The following is a 16819-nucleotide window of genomic DNA, read 5'->3' on the forward strand; positions in this document are numbered from 1 at the left end:
TGGTTGTTAAACAATTCTCCAGTTGATGTGGCTAGTTTAATATACTTGATGATTCAGGCAAACACACAGGAAATTTTGGCCTAAATTATTTTAGGGTTGTCATTTTGCTTCACATCGACTAGGAAGACAGAGTGCAGGCTGCTATACATCACAGCCTCCATATTAGTCATAAATGCATGTATATCATTCATTGAGTAAAACCACAATATCTATGAACTGTTTTCTTTTCTCTTATTTATTGACAGTTTTTTTTAATTACAACACAATGAATTGATGGTAAATACAGAAGATGCAATAGTATAAAAAGCCATTTAACCCTTCCCTAGGTTAAGACACTTACAGCAGACAAAAACTGCCCCACCCAAAATCCCCTCCTTGAATGGAAACAAAATAAATATAAATTAATAAATACAAAACAAATCACTGCACAGCCCTTAACTCTTTGATTGCCATGGCAAGAACCATGCTGATGATTCTAGCTTGTGACATTTGTGTGGTTAAAGGTTGCCGCAGCAGTCAAAGGGTTATAGCATTGTAAACATAAGTACTTTGTGGAAAAGTTCAGTCATGTTAATGGTCTGCAGCGATGAGATTAATAGCATGACCCCTTGACCTTTAATGACGCAACATTATAAGGAGTTGAAGAGATAGTAGCTTGGTGAGCTGTTACATAGACTAGTCAACCATTTTATTTAACAATGTGCTATGAGGCCTTGTTTTACTAATAAAAGACAACTTGTGAATAATAAACACTGTTCAATGCATTGATCAATAAAATCAATGAAAAAATTAATTTAAGCACCACAAAATTTTGCCTGATTATATCTGACAGTCATAATACACTTTAGCACCATTTATTTAGCCTTATATTTGCACACAAACAAGCTTTGTGTTTGTCAGTAGAAGCTATCTGAAAAAATATATATATATCTATATGCCAGATTTAAGATGTTATAAATGTATAGAATCCTGTGTGGGCAAAAAACCACTAACAACTTGCAAATCTTAAAGCTCATTCAGCAAATAAATGTGTTATTTATTTCTTTCTTTGCACACAGAAGACTACATATTATCAAGAACTTAATGAAGTAGTGTTGAGTGTAATGTGAACAATCCAGAAGCTTAAAGTTAGATTTTAATACCCTCTCCAGAACTGAAAATATCATGGGGAATTAAAATAAAGGCAAAGTATTGTCAGCAAACCAAAAGATAATAACCTAAATATTTAATTTCCTAATGTTTCTCTCTGCTTCATATTTTAATGTTATTTAAATAAAGTCTGCATTAATTATATGCATTACATTCTTTTAATTTCCCATAACCACAATATAGAAAGGAAAAATGGTTTTCATAAGAAGCTATAAAATGTCTATTGTTTACCCAAGAGACAACTTTCCTTTGCAATTGCTTGCATCTCATTCTGGCTCTGAAAGACAAATGTATGTGCAATTATTTTTTAATATAGTATACGGTATTTATTTGATAAACTAAATTTATGGGAGCATTTTCCCCTTATTCTGTTAAATATGTATGTGTGTGTGTATGTGGGCATACACACACACATACATACATACACACACACACACACACACACACACTATATACTTCCAAATCTGTATTACCAGATAGCTCATATGGATGGCATAAATTCTGTTCATTATCATACTGATCCACTACTGGAATCAAGATAATGTTAATACAAGTATACAGATTTTAAAACATCTTGAAGAAAGGTTAGTACACTGACGAAGCAGGCAATTTTCTCAGTATCAATAATTGATTCTTTTAAAAACCATCAATAGACTATGCACTAATTAGATTTTATGTTTTTGATAAAAAATTAAGTTTATTAAAAGTTATAGTAGAGTAAATTTGAACTAGTAAACTCCATTTATTTCCTTCCTCTAATATAAAAACAAGATATATTTGTTTAAAATTATATACCTAAAAAAAAATCTTTCAAGACTTTTAAGCCTGAAGCAAATTTTTATGGGTGAGTCTCTAAAACCCCTGAAAATAGAGGTTCACAATAGAAATGCTGATGCAGTCAAAACCAACGCAGCAAAATGCTGCCGCTGTAATACCCCTTATTCTCTTATTCACTCTCTTTATAATATACATGTGATTTATGTAATTTACACATAAAGGCAAATAGACCAAAGAACTGAGGTTTTAGGCATTTTTTGTACTCATGATGTACCTTAAGCAGAACACTCTATTATGGTATTTACTTTCCTGTATAATTATTTAAGAAACGTTCTCCAAAAGCAAACTTCCTTAGCTGGCTTATCAACAGACAACAGCCTTCATACTCAGCATTTCACTTTTCTCAGGGGAATAACTCTAAAAAAGTTAGCATCCAACGTAAGAGATTGGAAGGTGTGTGAAATTGACTGGGACTGTCTTTGCGTGAAACTTGTGAAGGAAATTACTGAGGAACAAAGACAGAGTTTCCAGGCACCAAGTCTGATGTACAGTGCTGCTCAATTCTGGTTTTCATAGATGGAAGGGGAAATCAAATCTGTAACTAAAAGAAGGGCAAGGTGGAAATGTGAAGGGATGCAAATATAGGCACAGACTGCAAAAGACGACACAAAATAGTATAGCCCTCCCAACCGTCTGTGTGTTCACAGAAAGCAAACAAATAATTTCAGGATTGGAGGAGCAGAAAAACCAGACACACAATCATCCTGGTTTGGAAACCAGGTTTGTTTGGAAGTAACAAAGTAACTAAGATTGTGAAAATTTGTATTTATGAACATACAAAGGAATAATGTATTCCACGTCAGATACAAAAGAAGTGACGAAAAAGGCAAAAACCTAATTTTACCCAGGCAATAGTACATACTAAAGAGCTGTGAGAAGACAGGCAATAATGTGGCCTCTGTGATAGTATTTCAGTGGTAAGCAAAAATAAGACATTGGTTTAAAGATTGAATCATTCATTCATTCAAGGAAACTACATTTTACCTTCACAACTGTGTTGTCAATGTATAGAGAGGGAGCAAGTCCAAACTGGCATTACAAAAGAACAAATGAAACATGCATTCTAGTGACTTTGCAAATAGACAGCTCACACCAGGCTTTATTCATCCATATCTCAGCAAGACAGGCCAACATAGAAACATATATTCGTACAAAAGGTGGCAAGTATAAGCAGCACCATATCCTAGCCTAGGAAAAAGCATTCTACCATGCAGACACATCTCACCAAAGCTTCATCGTATATGAGGCATGTATAAAAAGGCCTGTGTCAAACAATGTTATGCCTGGGATCCGATCTAGCTACAGACCAAGTGCTACAGATATGTCTGTATTCTGTGTGATATTTTTTTCAAGGAGAAAAACAAGTGGATAAAATACTCAAGAAACATCTTCACAAGTCAAAAGTTAATCATTTTATTCATGTTCACCATTCTCTTCTTCCGGTTTTTCTACGTGGAAATGAGGGTTAATAACATCTTGCTCTGAAGCTAAGTGGTATCACATGATACAATTATCGTATGGTCATTTTTCTATTTAACTGATTTTCGTCTCCCTTCTTAAGGGCATATAAATCCAGCTCTATAGAAGAGCACATGGCAAAGTTATGTAATCAGCACAACATTCTAGTTTATGATGTATTTGTCCTACGATGCCCAGTGTGCCCTTGAATGTAAAGACACACTGAGTGAAAACTTGAATATTATCGCCAGTCCAATGTTAACATAAGATAAATTTTAAGACACACTGCTCTTTAAATTGAAAAGGCATAGAATCTTCAGAAAGCTTCATAAATAAATATCCTTCATATGTTTTTTATTCTTATGCACTGACCATGAATTAACTGGGTATGCCCTCATTTTCCTTAAAGAGCTTAGTTTTGAGTGTCTGTGACGTGCTTTGTTACAGCACTCATGATCTTATACCCTTACTCCATATAAAGAATTAGCATTGTTCGAAACAGAAGATGCATGTCTCTGTCCATTTATAAGCTCACAAATTGTTTAAAAATTGAAGGCTGCTACTTTAGTATTCCGCCAGAAAATTGACAAATTTTACAATATCTATCTTCCACCCAATTTCTGTGAATTTGTCAGCATTTGTTCAGATCAGCGTTCACTCTTAGGCTTTAGATACTATTGGTTTAAATTTCAAAGGAGACATACGTATATCATATTGAAAGAGATATTTGTAACTGTTATTCAATTGACCTGAAATATCTCTGCATCATTTCAAAATGACACCAGTGGAAGCAAAAAATCATTTGAGTAGGACAGAAAGACAAAGGTTACGATTAGAACACAAAGGCAAGCTCTTTGCTACTATGCCAAGTGTTTGTGTTATATGATTACCGAGGTAAATGTCTATCCTAGAAAAGTGGCTTTTCTCAGGAGATTCTAACATTCTAAATCTTTCCAATTGAGGTTACTGAACACCTAACTTTTGACATTTTCAGCCTATAAGGCAGTGCATTAGTATGAGATGTGTTTATGCAGGGTAACATCTAAAGACCACTGGTTAATTATATACATTGATATGTCACATACCCATGACTAGTATGGAGAGCTTGAAGTTGCATTTTTCTCTAGTTCTAATACTTGCTAAAGTAAGATTTCCAGTTGTATTAAGGAGTGCTATAGTATGTTTTTATATTTTACAAAACACTCATTTTTCCTTTTCCTCCATTTTCATTATATTTAATATATATAATATTTAATTTTAATATTTATGGTGTGGTGCTATGTCTGGTTGCGGTTTTCTTTACTATAGAAAGTACTAATTTTTAAAATATAACTTATAAAACTTTTCTGATGTAGCTATGATTTCCTCTTAGGCAACAGGTAACCTAAAACATAGATACATATCCTCTGCCAGTTATAACCTGTGGTCACAATAAGTCAGTATCATGAAGGTGCATGAAATGTAACGAAATGGTTAGACCCTCTATTATCGACTTGAAACCTTCTGCGATATCATATATTGGCTGAGATTGTATTCACAGCTATTTATAAATAGCTTATCTGAATTTAACATTTTTGCTTCAGATGGCATGTTCCGTTTGACATCTGTGATATTTTGGAATGTGCTCCTGAGAGCATCAAAAATTAAATGAACTCTTTGCTATGTTTTACTGAAAAAGATTTCACCACCATCCACGAGGTTGTTTCAGTATATGTTACAATCTCACAGACTCAATACTATCTGTAAATCACCGCCTTTATTAGTTTCTGGAAATAATTCCAAAACTTAAAAAAAAAAAGATCTTTTCATGACTCTTGTGTTAACTCAGTCTACTTGATTATAACATCCATTTCTCATCAGCACATTGAATTTAGTCAATATGGACACATTTGTTATTCTACTGTAAGATTCACAAAGTGTGGGCATGTATTTGTATCATACTAGAGATATCAGCATAATATGCAGAACTTGGAAATATTATATTACTATACCTAGGATTCAGTATATACACATCATCCACATATCGGAACTACCGGTGAAGTTCGGCAATGTTCTCATCCACCGCACTGAGTTTTTAATCACCCACAGAAAGGGAATAAAAATAAGTATACCGTATATGAAACCAATTGTGTCAATAGAAAAAGATCACAAGCAATCTGACTAGTAAAAGTAACACTTGCTTATTTCAGTAAATCAGTCTCTATTCTTTATTACTTAGTAATTATTTTCTGTAAATTATTACTTAGTAATTTATTACATCTGATTCAGAAAAGCCTTGCCCTCTGATTTATAACAGAAGTTGTCTTTGCTAGTATCATATAATGTTCTCTAATTTATCTATGGTATCTCTGCAGTTGTAAAGAGTCTCTGTATTCACCTGTTCTGATTGCCATGTCAGTAGACACTTTGTTCTAAAAGGGGTTGATAGTTAAATTCACAACCTCCTCTACGGTCTGATGTGGATTTACTGCTTTACAGGGAATACAGTCTGATTGACTATTTTAATACTTCATTTCAGTCCAGTTAATAGTATACAGAACAATAATATTTGGCTAAAATTATAAACTATATAGTTCATTTATGTAAGGAACATTACCTTGTTTACATTTGTGTCTATATTAAAGTATTGAGAAATAATCAAACAGAAGGAGAATTTTGTTTTGTGATCATGAATGTGTTTTGATTGCAATTTGAGAAACCCGAAGTTAGAACTTTCCATGCTATTAGTGATGGTCTGATGAAAAATATTTCATAGATTGCATGTTTCTATTGATACTGAACTGGTACATTATGTTGTTGACCCATGGAAATTTATTCCACGATGTTTTTGAATCACTGTTCTTATGTGCTAGACCAATTGGTCGCTCTCCCTTTCACTATTCCAAGAAGATCGAGATTTTTTTCCAAACCCCAAATGGAAGAAGAGTCAGCAACCATTCCCACAAAGTGCCCTGTGTACGATAAACAAATAGAATCATGAGGTTTGTGGTTATATTGAGCTTAATATTTTCTCATCTCTTGTAGTCTCACACCTGAAATTTTAACTGTTCTAGTAAAGAGAGAAGCTGTATATGTTTTTTTTTTCTTATCACACAAATCTCATCTCACATTGAAGTAAATATGACCCAGCACTTAGCCATGACATTCCTAGAATTCAAGCATAATGTCAGAGTCCTTCCTTTCTTAATGCTATGGTTATTTTCTAGCCCTTATATACTTATAGTCTTCTGATGGATCAGGATACTGTGACAAATGAGTAAAGAGGCAAAAGATTGTTTCTTCAGTTTCTTTCTCATTTTAGAAAAAAAAAATCAATGTTCAATGCAGGTCGATGGAATTCCTCAATGATTTACTCACGTCCCCAAATGACTTAGTCCTCATTTCTACGTTTAGCAAAATACAATTTCCAGTCATCTTTTTTCTTGACATCAAGGTCCTAAAAGGATTAAACCCTCTCATAAGCAAACACTATATCAATGAGCTTATGTAGATAGTCCTCTATGCTCAATATAAGTGACTAACTCTTTATAATATCAGCATCATCTGGAATGGAAGCACTGAAGTGAAGCTACAGGCCTGATTTTGGTCCTCTCCCCATGCTTTCTTGGCCCTCATGTACATAATCTCTGATATCCTGTCAAAATACAGTTTGCATTACATACTGTTTTACTGTAAAGCCATTCCTCTTTTTTAACTGTTCTTTTTTCTTAGCCTTACGTCATACGTGTTCAGGTTGTAAGAAATAACCTGCAAGGCTCTGTAACATGCCACCCGGGATTACAAAATATTTTCCCAAACCAAATCATAAACATGTTGTTTAACCGAAAGACATTCTAATTTTCATGCTATGTTGAGTATAAATAGAAATTCAAGGCAGCCAAACTATCCATTTCCAAATAAGAATGTGTGTACCTACACTCATTAAAAATCATCTGGAAATATGTATTATTAGCAAATGAGTAAGAAATTTTCACTAGTATAAAATTCTTGCTTTATATAAAAGCCACACTGGCCATTCAAGTATTTTGAGAGTTTTTTGTTGTTGTTGTTTATCCCCTATAGTTTTATATTTGTACTTAAAATGATGAATTTAGATTTGAAATTATATTAAAGGAAAATTAAAAGTCACTTCTACCTACAGGGCATTTTTTGAGTGTGCATGTAAATTGCAAAGTGTCCATCTGCAGAACCACCGTCGACACTCTTTCTCTCTCTCTCTCTCTACTCTAAGGAAACAGCTCATGCTTACTAGGGTTTTAGAGTACAATTAACACTCCAAAGGAGAAGCAATACCAGATTTCCTTCAGTTTGTGCCAGTTTGCAAGTTAAAGGTCAAAGGGCAAAGACATAGACAGGACTCTTCAAGGAAAATTTTCACAGAAGACAATGTTTAAGTTGTTGTTAATGACAGTCAACAGATCAATAATCAAGTTCAAGGCAAGCTGTTCATTGTTTCAAAAGCTAATCCCCTCAAAAGCTGGCTTTCACACAAAGCCAATGTCTGACTCATGGGGTGCGTTCGTTCTGACCATCTCTAATAAGTTCACAGCCCAGTGGCTGTAAAGCCTTTCACTGCAAGAAGCAGCTCCTAAAAATCAATAAAGAGGTCTGTCAGTTGCTGACTTTTCTCTAGGAAAAAAATATTGATACAAACCTGCTCTGCAGGTCACATGAAAATGACAATACTGCTGTTAGGACAAATTACACTCAACAATGAAATGCTTTGGTGGTCTCTTGGCTCTGTCAGTGATCAAATGGATGGCTAAATGCCAGAAGCCACACTAACCCTTTGAGAACTATGGTTGACATGCAATAGGTAATGTACTAGAGATATTCATGCAATCTCAGAGTCATCATTTTAAATCATTTGTAAAATGGCAATGCTAACTGCATGTACCAAGGCAAATTGAATTTTCATGCAATGGACCTTAAAACAGAAATTCAATATGTCTAAGAAAAATAAAAAAGACTTAGGCTATCATGGTCACTTCTTCGAATAAAATTTCACTCTTATATTTTCTTAATAAAATATCTTTTTATTTGCCAGAAAATTTTTTGGCAAGTAACATCATTTCTGTTTGCTATAAATGCATTTATGTAGTACCGTAAATCTCTTAAAAATTACATGGGGTTATAGGATATCTTTTTTAAAAACCTGAACTTCTTGAACCTGTGCCTGTGTTTACCATTGCCCAGTTCTGTAAGTTACCAGACAGCAAGACTGACAAGCCTAAGACTCTGAAAGCTGATCTGATAGTTCTCAAAGGGTTACACCAATGTATTACTAGTGTCACATATCCTTGTAAAATAACTGTCACTTTAAACCACTTTGGAGACATACTGCTTCTTGCTCTGCTTATAATGAATATTTCTGACAGACCCATGGAAGGCCTGGGGCAATGGCCTAATACAACTTGGGGAGATTATCACAATGATGCAGGGGTCAGGTGGCAGGAAGGGGATTAGAAACACTTCAAAAACAATCAAAAGGTCCTGTTTGAATATAGCTATGAGTATAAATGTGATGAAACATTGAGGACATAGCTGAGAACAGCTGTATAAAACGAAAAATGGATGTATTATTATTAAGGCTGTTACTATATTGCAGATATTTTGGCCCCTTGTTTGTTGGAAAATGGCTGTCCCAACAGTCTAAAGTCCTGCATGTATATTCCAGATCTCCCACCTGACAAAAATGAAGTGTAGGAGACTATCCATAGCAGTCAGAGAGCTATCTTCTTTGGAGACAAAGCTGTTTTGGGTCTTCACACTTTCCTGAAAGTTCAATTGTGGGTTTTTTGTTTAACTTTTTTTTTTCTTTGCTTTAAAGCAAAATTCATGGGTTTTCCATTTTGCTTTTTTTTTTCCCCCAGATATGGGCTCAGACTTCAGAAGGAAAATAATATTAGAAACCTTTAAGAAGAATCTTTTCTTCTTTTTTTCCTCTTCTTTAGTTAATCCTGAAAATTTACTGGGCATTGAGCGTGCAGAGGAAAGGCCTAGAACTGAATGACAAAGAAAGACAAAGGACTGAAGAACGGCAGATACTGTGCATCATGGAAGCTTCCCCATGAGTGTATTTCCACTCATGTGCAGGACCAGCAACCCTCTGGGTTTGAAAGGTCAGCCCTGAATCAGGCTGCCACAAGCCTGCTCCTAGCTAGGAAACAGCATAACAGCTCTTGTCTTGAATCTCAAGTTACCACAAACTCCTGGAAAAGAAAGAAAGAAAAAAAACCCTACATCACACCCACTCTTGCATAGAGCGTTTACAGTACAGTATGTGGCGGGGTGTTCCTTTCCTCTTGAACTGGAACACAGTGTAAACCAATACAAGGAGACATAAGGCCAAGATGCAGGGAATGACAATAGCTATGGCTTTCACAGTGCTGGCTGTGTTGTCCAGTTTGATGACAATGTCTACATCGTCTGGTGGGCTGTGTCCTTCTTTATCTCTGTCTGTTGGTCCATCACAGCCCATAAAATCCTTGAGGATGGATCTGGGATATCCAGGTTCTACTTTGAGTATCTGGTTGTTGAATTTCCAGTACTCCTTGCCTTTGTAGAAATACGTAAAGCCTAGAGGGGGAAACACACACAGATGGGTACCACTTATTTTGAAAGTGTATATGGATAGAAATTTTAGTTCAGTTAGATTTACATTATAATTAGGCTACTTTGTAAATGATGTATGTGAAGGCCCCTCAGTTTTTGTAGGAAGAACACATCTTCAGCTCAGCCACCTGTTGAAATGAATCTGGCCGATATGCTGTAGGAATTGTGCCCTCTAATGCCTATGGAAAGCTTAGCCAAGAGCCAAAGTATCTACAGCAGAATGTTGAAAGATCATGCTGTACACATCTACTCCTAGTCTGGAAAGAGAACTTGACCTTATTTTTCACTTATAAGGTTGCTGTTTCAGAATTACACATCAGAGTGATAATATCAACCTATGTTAAAAGATGCTGAAACAGCCTTATAAACTGAAGAACTGTTTGCCCGCTGACCGCTGTCGACAGGACATTGTACAATACATGATGAGGAGGCCTCTCCATGAAACACCTCAGGGGAAATTTCTAGTCATCTTAGTATCAGAAGCAGTTGTACCTAAACAATAGGTTTGCTTTTGTCATTTGGACGAGAAATCATCACGATTCGTAAGTCATAAAACTATAGGGATGTTTTCCTTTGCCTGTTGGAAATCTCAGCAAGTAAATAAGTATTTAGAGTATTTCTGCACTAACCTTATTTCTGGTTCTACATCATGCCCATTTTCTTCCTTCTCCTTTTGTCCTTTTCGTTTAACATTCTTATTTACTTATATAGTGAAGGATTAATAAAGTAGAATATCAATCTACAATTCTATCTTTAATATTTCCAACTAACATATTTCATAGGGGAGGAGGTGGTCTGTGGAAAGCTCATGTAACTAGCAGTACATATGCTTTCTGTTCCAAAACATTATGGATGCAGATAATAGACTTTGAAAGCTGGTGTGTGTGTGTGTGTGTGTGTGTGTGTGTGTGTGTGTGTGTGTGTGTGTGTGTGTGTTTAGGGCTGTTCTCTCAATTTTTGTTGTTTTAATTGGGGAAAAAAAAGTTCTTTTCATCTAGAGCTTCTTCATGTCAAGTTTCTTTGTGACTACACTCACACTCATTGGACTTAATTCTTACTTTGAGATAAAATTCAAGAAGCCAAGAAGAAATGTTTTAATGCTATAATTAAAAACTTTATTTTGGGAGCTGTTTTGAATAGTAGGCCTAATAATCATTTATGATGGTTTTCTTTAACCTGTATTATTGAGCACTTATTATGTAAGAAGTACTGTGTTTAAAACTCAGTAAATGACATATTTTAATACTCATAACCATTCTGTCAGGTGGAATTATGCATCTATACTTTCAGGCAAAGATACCGAGGCTCAGAGATAAAATAATATGTCCAAGTCCTGGTGAAAGCAGAATTTAAATCTTGATCTAGTTCTGGAGCCTGAATACTTAATGGTTTTCCTAAAACTGTGTCCCTTAGAGATCTCTTTTAACAAATGCTTCTTGATTAAACATCACAGGTGTGAGAGGTAACACCCATGCAACAAAAAACTCTGACACCTTTCCAAAAATTTCATCTCGGAGAGACCAGCACTTCAGGTCACTTCATTTTGGAAATCATTCTGTTCAATGCCATAAAAATCTGCTGGTGCTTTTAGTTTCGAAGGGCAGTTTTGCAATCAGAGTAACTTGCCAAGTGAAAGCAGGTGTATGTAGATTCAAATATTTCAGCAGGGAGCTGGTATTTGATCACACTAATGAAATCCAATGTAATTACTCAACAAGCTTGGATGAAGAAACGTTGAAGACTTGCCAGGTAATAGTACATTAGACAATCACTGTTGAATAATGGCATTGATTTAGAATTAAACAGACCTTCAAAACACGTGAATTTACTTCTTATATTTATAAACTGGAAACCAACAGCTGGAAGTGTCCTCATCTTTAATTTTTAGTCAAAGCTAATTACTGTGAACCTACTGGGTATGACGCAAAAGTTCAGAAGTTTCCATTTTTCCATTTATACAGGCCAAATTTTATAGTAGCACACTCCACATAAAGGAGTAGGATTGTAGTTTACTGAATATATTTGTTATGAGGTAACATATCTAGTCCATAGAATTTAAATAATAAAAATACTTGAAAAGAAATGGCCTGAAATCATGGTAATAGAAATCTGTCAAACCTTGATCCCACAATATTCATCTCACTCAATAATGTAGGTCTGGTTTTGTTTCCCCACTTATGAAATAGCACCTGGTTGAAGAAATGTTGATGTACTCATTTTTCTTCCTTTTTGAGAGTAGCTTTGATGTTACACTGTCGTAGATGTTATGCTAATAAGAATAGCAACCTGAGATGAATTCTTACCCAAATTACCATTTTTTGAGAAATTCTGAGAAAGAATTCAGTGGGGCTGTAATGTATTATGTGACAGCTTTTTCTTCTCTCATATTTGACTGGATTTTACTGGTGACTTTTCTATTGCTTAATCCTAGAATGTAATGAGACATTGTCCACCATAATTGCCTTGTTCTAACTTAGTAGATGTTCCTGGATGACAGTGCCTATGTGTTCTCTGTTTTCCACTCTGATATATTTATTAGTAAGAAGTTAATTAGTGTTTAATAAATGTGAATGAATAAACTGAATCTTGTGGAAATATGTGTTTGAATTTCACTTGTATATTTTAACCCAGGGTGAGAATGGGGAGTAGGGACTATAGCAAATCAACAGAATCAAGAATCAGGCTAAAGTAGGGCTTCAATCAGCAAAATGAAATGCAACAGTTTAAAAGTAGAATCTTGCATTTACCTTATAAGTGCACCTTATAAGGAGAAAATATAGAATATCTAGGTGGTATGCCTTGATGGCAATTAACATAGAAACAATTTGAGGGAGAGGCAATTCAGTGATTCTTCACTAAAATTTTAGTATGTGTTAAAAACTTGTTCTTGCTTAAAACATGGTCAAAAAATAAATGCTAAGAAGAAATCATTCCACTATATTCTTTATGACTCAAATCTCATTTATATTTCTGTGTTTTCAGAAACTAAGAGTAGACAGGACAATGAGAAAACTGTTTAGATGGTTACAGGCGAAAACCAGGAGGATGATGGCTCAGGAAGCTACATTCTGAGAAAGCCTGAATTTGTCTAGCGTGACATGATGAAAAATTAAGCCAGACTTGACAGATAATCAGTTACCTTAATGATATAATGTAGAGAATGGTGTTAAATTTTCCTCTTTGGAGATAGTATATTATAGCACATTCAGTGGGGCTAGAATGTTCTAGTTTCAAACCTCAAATATATAATCTTACCTTTCTTATGATCATGAATAAGCTACTTAAACTAGCTGATGCCAGTTTCCTCATTAATAAATAATAATTACATAAAAAGTTATTTATGTTGGACAATTAAATTAGATAATGAATTTATGTAGCACAACTGATACATGATAGGCATTCAATAAATAGCACCAAGTATTCATATTTCATTGATAAAAATGGCAAAATTAATACCAGTAGGTATATAGGGAGGCATATAATATAAAACGCACTCTTCAAAAACCTATAGCTGAATTGCTGAATCTGTAGACTTTTTTTTAAAAAAGATTACCACTAGGAGACGATTCCAAGGAACAAATTCCTACATTGACAGAAGGATAAACCAGAGAAAACATTCAGTGTTCTATCATCTTTAACTTTATGACTATCAAATACCATGCGCATAGACTTATGGGGAATTACTTTGAGTCAAACTACAAATACAAATTTGTTTACTTAATAATTTGAACTTTTCATCTTTCATACACAAATCCAAGGGAAGAAATTGTGTAAACTATGAATTTAAGGTAAGAAGCTACAAGCATGACATCTGTAGATAATGAAAAGAGGAGACTTTGCTGTTGACAGACCAAGGCCTTCCAGATCATTTAGTATTGCTATTGTACAGAACAAGTGTTTCAGATAAATGAGATATCTCCTTCAGGCAGTGAATTTTTAGAGTAATGGGAGACATAAAATTAATTTATACAACTAATATTTATTGAATGTTTACTGTGTGACTGTCTTCAAAGAGTTTACATCAGAGCGGATAATGAGCATATAAGCTGATTATTATGAGATTTTGAGTGCAAGGGATAGGGTAAGCAAAAAAGGATATTCAAGGAGGAGAGCCTGAAAGATGAAGAGTGACTCAATGTTGAAGTCAAATCAAAGAGGGGACTGGACAGGAGAGGTCCAGAAAACATAGATATATTGCAGTTTCATCTGTAGGTTTTAGTCATTTGTAAGCGTTGATTTTTCCCAACATGTTCTTTGTCAGTATTTTACAAAATTATTTTTTTACTATGTAAAGAGAAGCCTCGAAATTCTGAATAGAAGAAAACTTATTTTTTTCCCCCTTCTGAAATTGACCTTTGAGGTGGGTAGAGAGTGGGAAAAATGTTCATAGGAATATGATCTTGGTAGTCTCAGTCCTGTTTTGTAGGACACATAAAATTGAGTAGGAATTTTGGCAGGGGTGAAAACTGATAGTATTTTGTTAATTGTATTAATATAACCAAAAGAATATAATTATGTATTCTAACTTAAACAATTTTGATGTGTTGCTTCATACTTGGTTAGAAACTATTTATGAAAGAGCTAATTCAGTTCAGAATATACTCTTTAGCACAATTTCACTGATTTATACAGAATGAATATGATTAAATATTCAGATGGAAAAGAATATGAAAAACCATGGGACAGGGGGCATCAAGAAGATTTTTTTAATATAATTATGATTTATCCCCAGAGAATCTGATCAGATCTCAGATATTAGAGGCCTTGTAAATAGAAGCAGGGAAAATGAAAAGTTAATGTGGTGAGGAAATGTGTACTTTTTCAGGGGTGCCTGGGTGGCTCAGTCAGTTAAGCGTTTGACTTCAACTCAGGTCATGATCTCATGGTTCATAAGTTTGAGCCCCATGTTGGGCTCTGCAGTGATAGTGCGGAGCCTGCTTGGGATTCTCTCTCTCCCCCTCTCTCTCTGCCCTTCCCACACTTGCACTCTCTTTCTGTCTCAAAATAAATAAACTTAAAAAAAAAGATTATGTGTACTTTTTCAATCTTGTGAAACAATTTACTACTTATTTTAAAAGTTATTTTTATTATAAAAGGTAGACTCAGTTTAGAAAGTTAATAAAACAAAGATAAGGAACAAGAAACTATTATCAAACTTTCTAGAGGGAATAACCAGTGAGATCTCGGTTGAATTTTCTTTGCAATATTTTTGTATACTATGTGATAATCTTTACTGAAGACAGTCTAGAGCAGTGGTAAGACTTCTGTAAATATTACCTAGAGTTGGTTTTATCTGGGCTTTAATAAAAGCCCTTTAATTTAACCTCAAGAAATCTCCTCTCCTCTAGCTTCTTCCTCGGTGACACCTATAATTCGTAGGGGTAATTTCAATTTTCGGCCTCCATGTGATAATTTTTCACCTATTTCTTTCATTCCTTTGTCCTTTTCAAATTCATCTGTATAGTTTGAGGTTTTGAACTTATTTTGATCTGGTTTTACAAGCCTCCAATGTGGCTGCACTGTTACTTCCCTCATTTTTTTATTGATAACCCTTTGAAAGATATGTTTTCATTTCTATCTGCCCTTTCCTGTGCATTTCTGCTTTTATCACATACTGGCTTTATTTTAACTTGGTCTTTTAATTCTATGAACCAATAGAATATACAAAAAAACCCTATAATTCCCAACAAGTTATATGATCAGAGCTTCTAGGTTCTTTCTGACTTTGTCTCCGCCTACACTATATTACTTGTGGGGTACTCTCATAGAGCATGTAGTATATCACTTCATATGACAAGGGTCATAATACAGTTTGTGTACTTAGACTTTTCTGATTGGTATTTATTCATTCCAGGTCTCAGTTCCTTCAGCGTTACACTCAGTGTATAGTTGTCTTCAACTCTGGCAATATGCTGATGATTAATTATAGTTTTCAGTGGTGGTGTTGATTTTCATTTTCCTCCTATTTCTTCAGTAAACTTTTTTGTTCTTTCCTCATCCGACACATTTAATTTTGTTCCTGCAAGTGATATTTATTTTGTTCTTGTTGCGTATATGTTACAGACTTTCATGCTATTGAGGACCCAAATGGTATATCATTTTCTTATGGTGTGCTTTTTCTATGTATTTCAGAATTATTTCTCTTTCCTTTCTTCTGGAATACTGTGTATTGTTCTGGAATATTTAATTATTATTATGGTTTATTCCTATGTACTAATCTCTGAATGAGGAGAGAAATGTTCAGATTTTACATATACCAACAGATAGGAGTGTATGGATTTTCTGTCACTTGGCTAACTTTCTACTTTGGACCTGGCTGAAACTCAAATCTTGAGTTGGAGAGCAAGGAACACGGGCAGGTCTCTGATCTGCTTCTTGTTATTGAGCAATCATTCAGCCACTTAGCCTGACTGTATTGAGTTGGGATCTTCCCTGTTTGCTGACACTCTAAGCCAAAAGTGCGCATTAAAAATTAACATCTTCAGCATGCACAATTGCTGGATGTCTTTGTGTCTCAGGCCACACTTATAACATACCTTCCTTGTGACCAGCTCCTGTCCTATATATGTCTGCTCTTAACTTTCTAGTAATTTTAATAGAAAAATCGGCGAGGTTACTTCGAAGGTATCCACACCCTTCATTTTAAAACATTACCTTCATTTTTTTCTTATAAACTAAAATAAGCTGAGGTAAAAAAAAAACATCTGAAGCATAATATTAAGCATAAATTTATGAAGGAAAGTTCACATAAATATATTAT

At 34.6% G+C, this 16819-nt stretch overlaps 1 protein-coding gene across 1 annotated transcript in view; it reads right to left on the minus strand.

The window, feature by feature from the left end:
* Positions 1 to 210: 210 nt before the first annotated feature.
* MMP16 (matrix metallopeptidase 16) overlaps positions 211 to 16819 on the minus strand; it is a 305212-nt gene continuing 288603 nt past the window's right edge. The window contains exon 10 of the mRNA XM_047842792.1: positions 211 to 10023. Within this exon, the coding sequence (XP_047698748.1) occupies positions 9689 to 10023 (335 nt within the window). The 3' untranslated portion in view covers positions 211 to 9688. The remainder of the gene's footprint in view (positions 10024 to 16819) is intronic.

Source organism: Prionailurus viverrinus, chromosome F2, assembly GCF_022837055.1.
Source record: "Prionailurus viverrinus isolate Anna chromosome F2, UM_Priviv_1.0, whole genome shotgun sequence".
Taxonomy (NCBI): domain Eukaryota; kingdom Metazoa; phylum Chordata; class Mammalia; order Carnivora; family Felidae; genus Prionailurus; species Prionailurus viverrinus.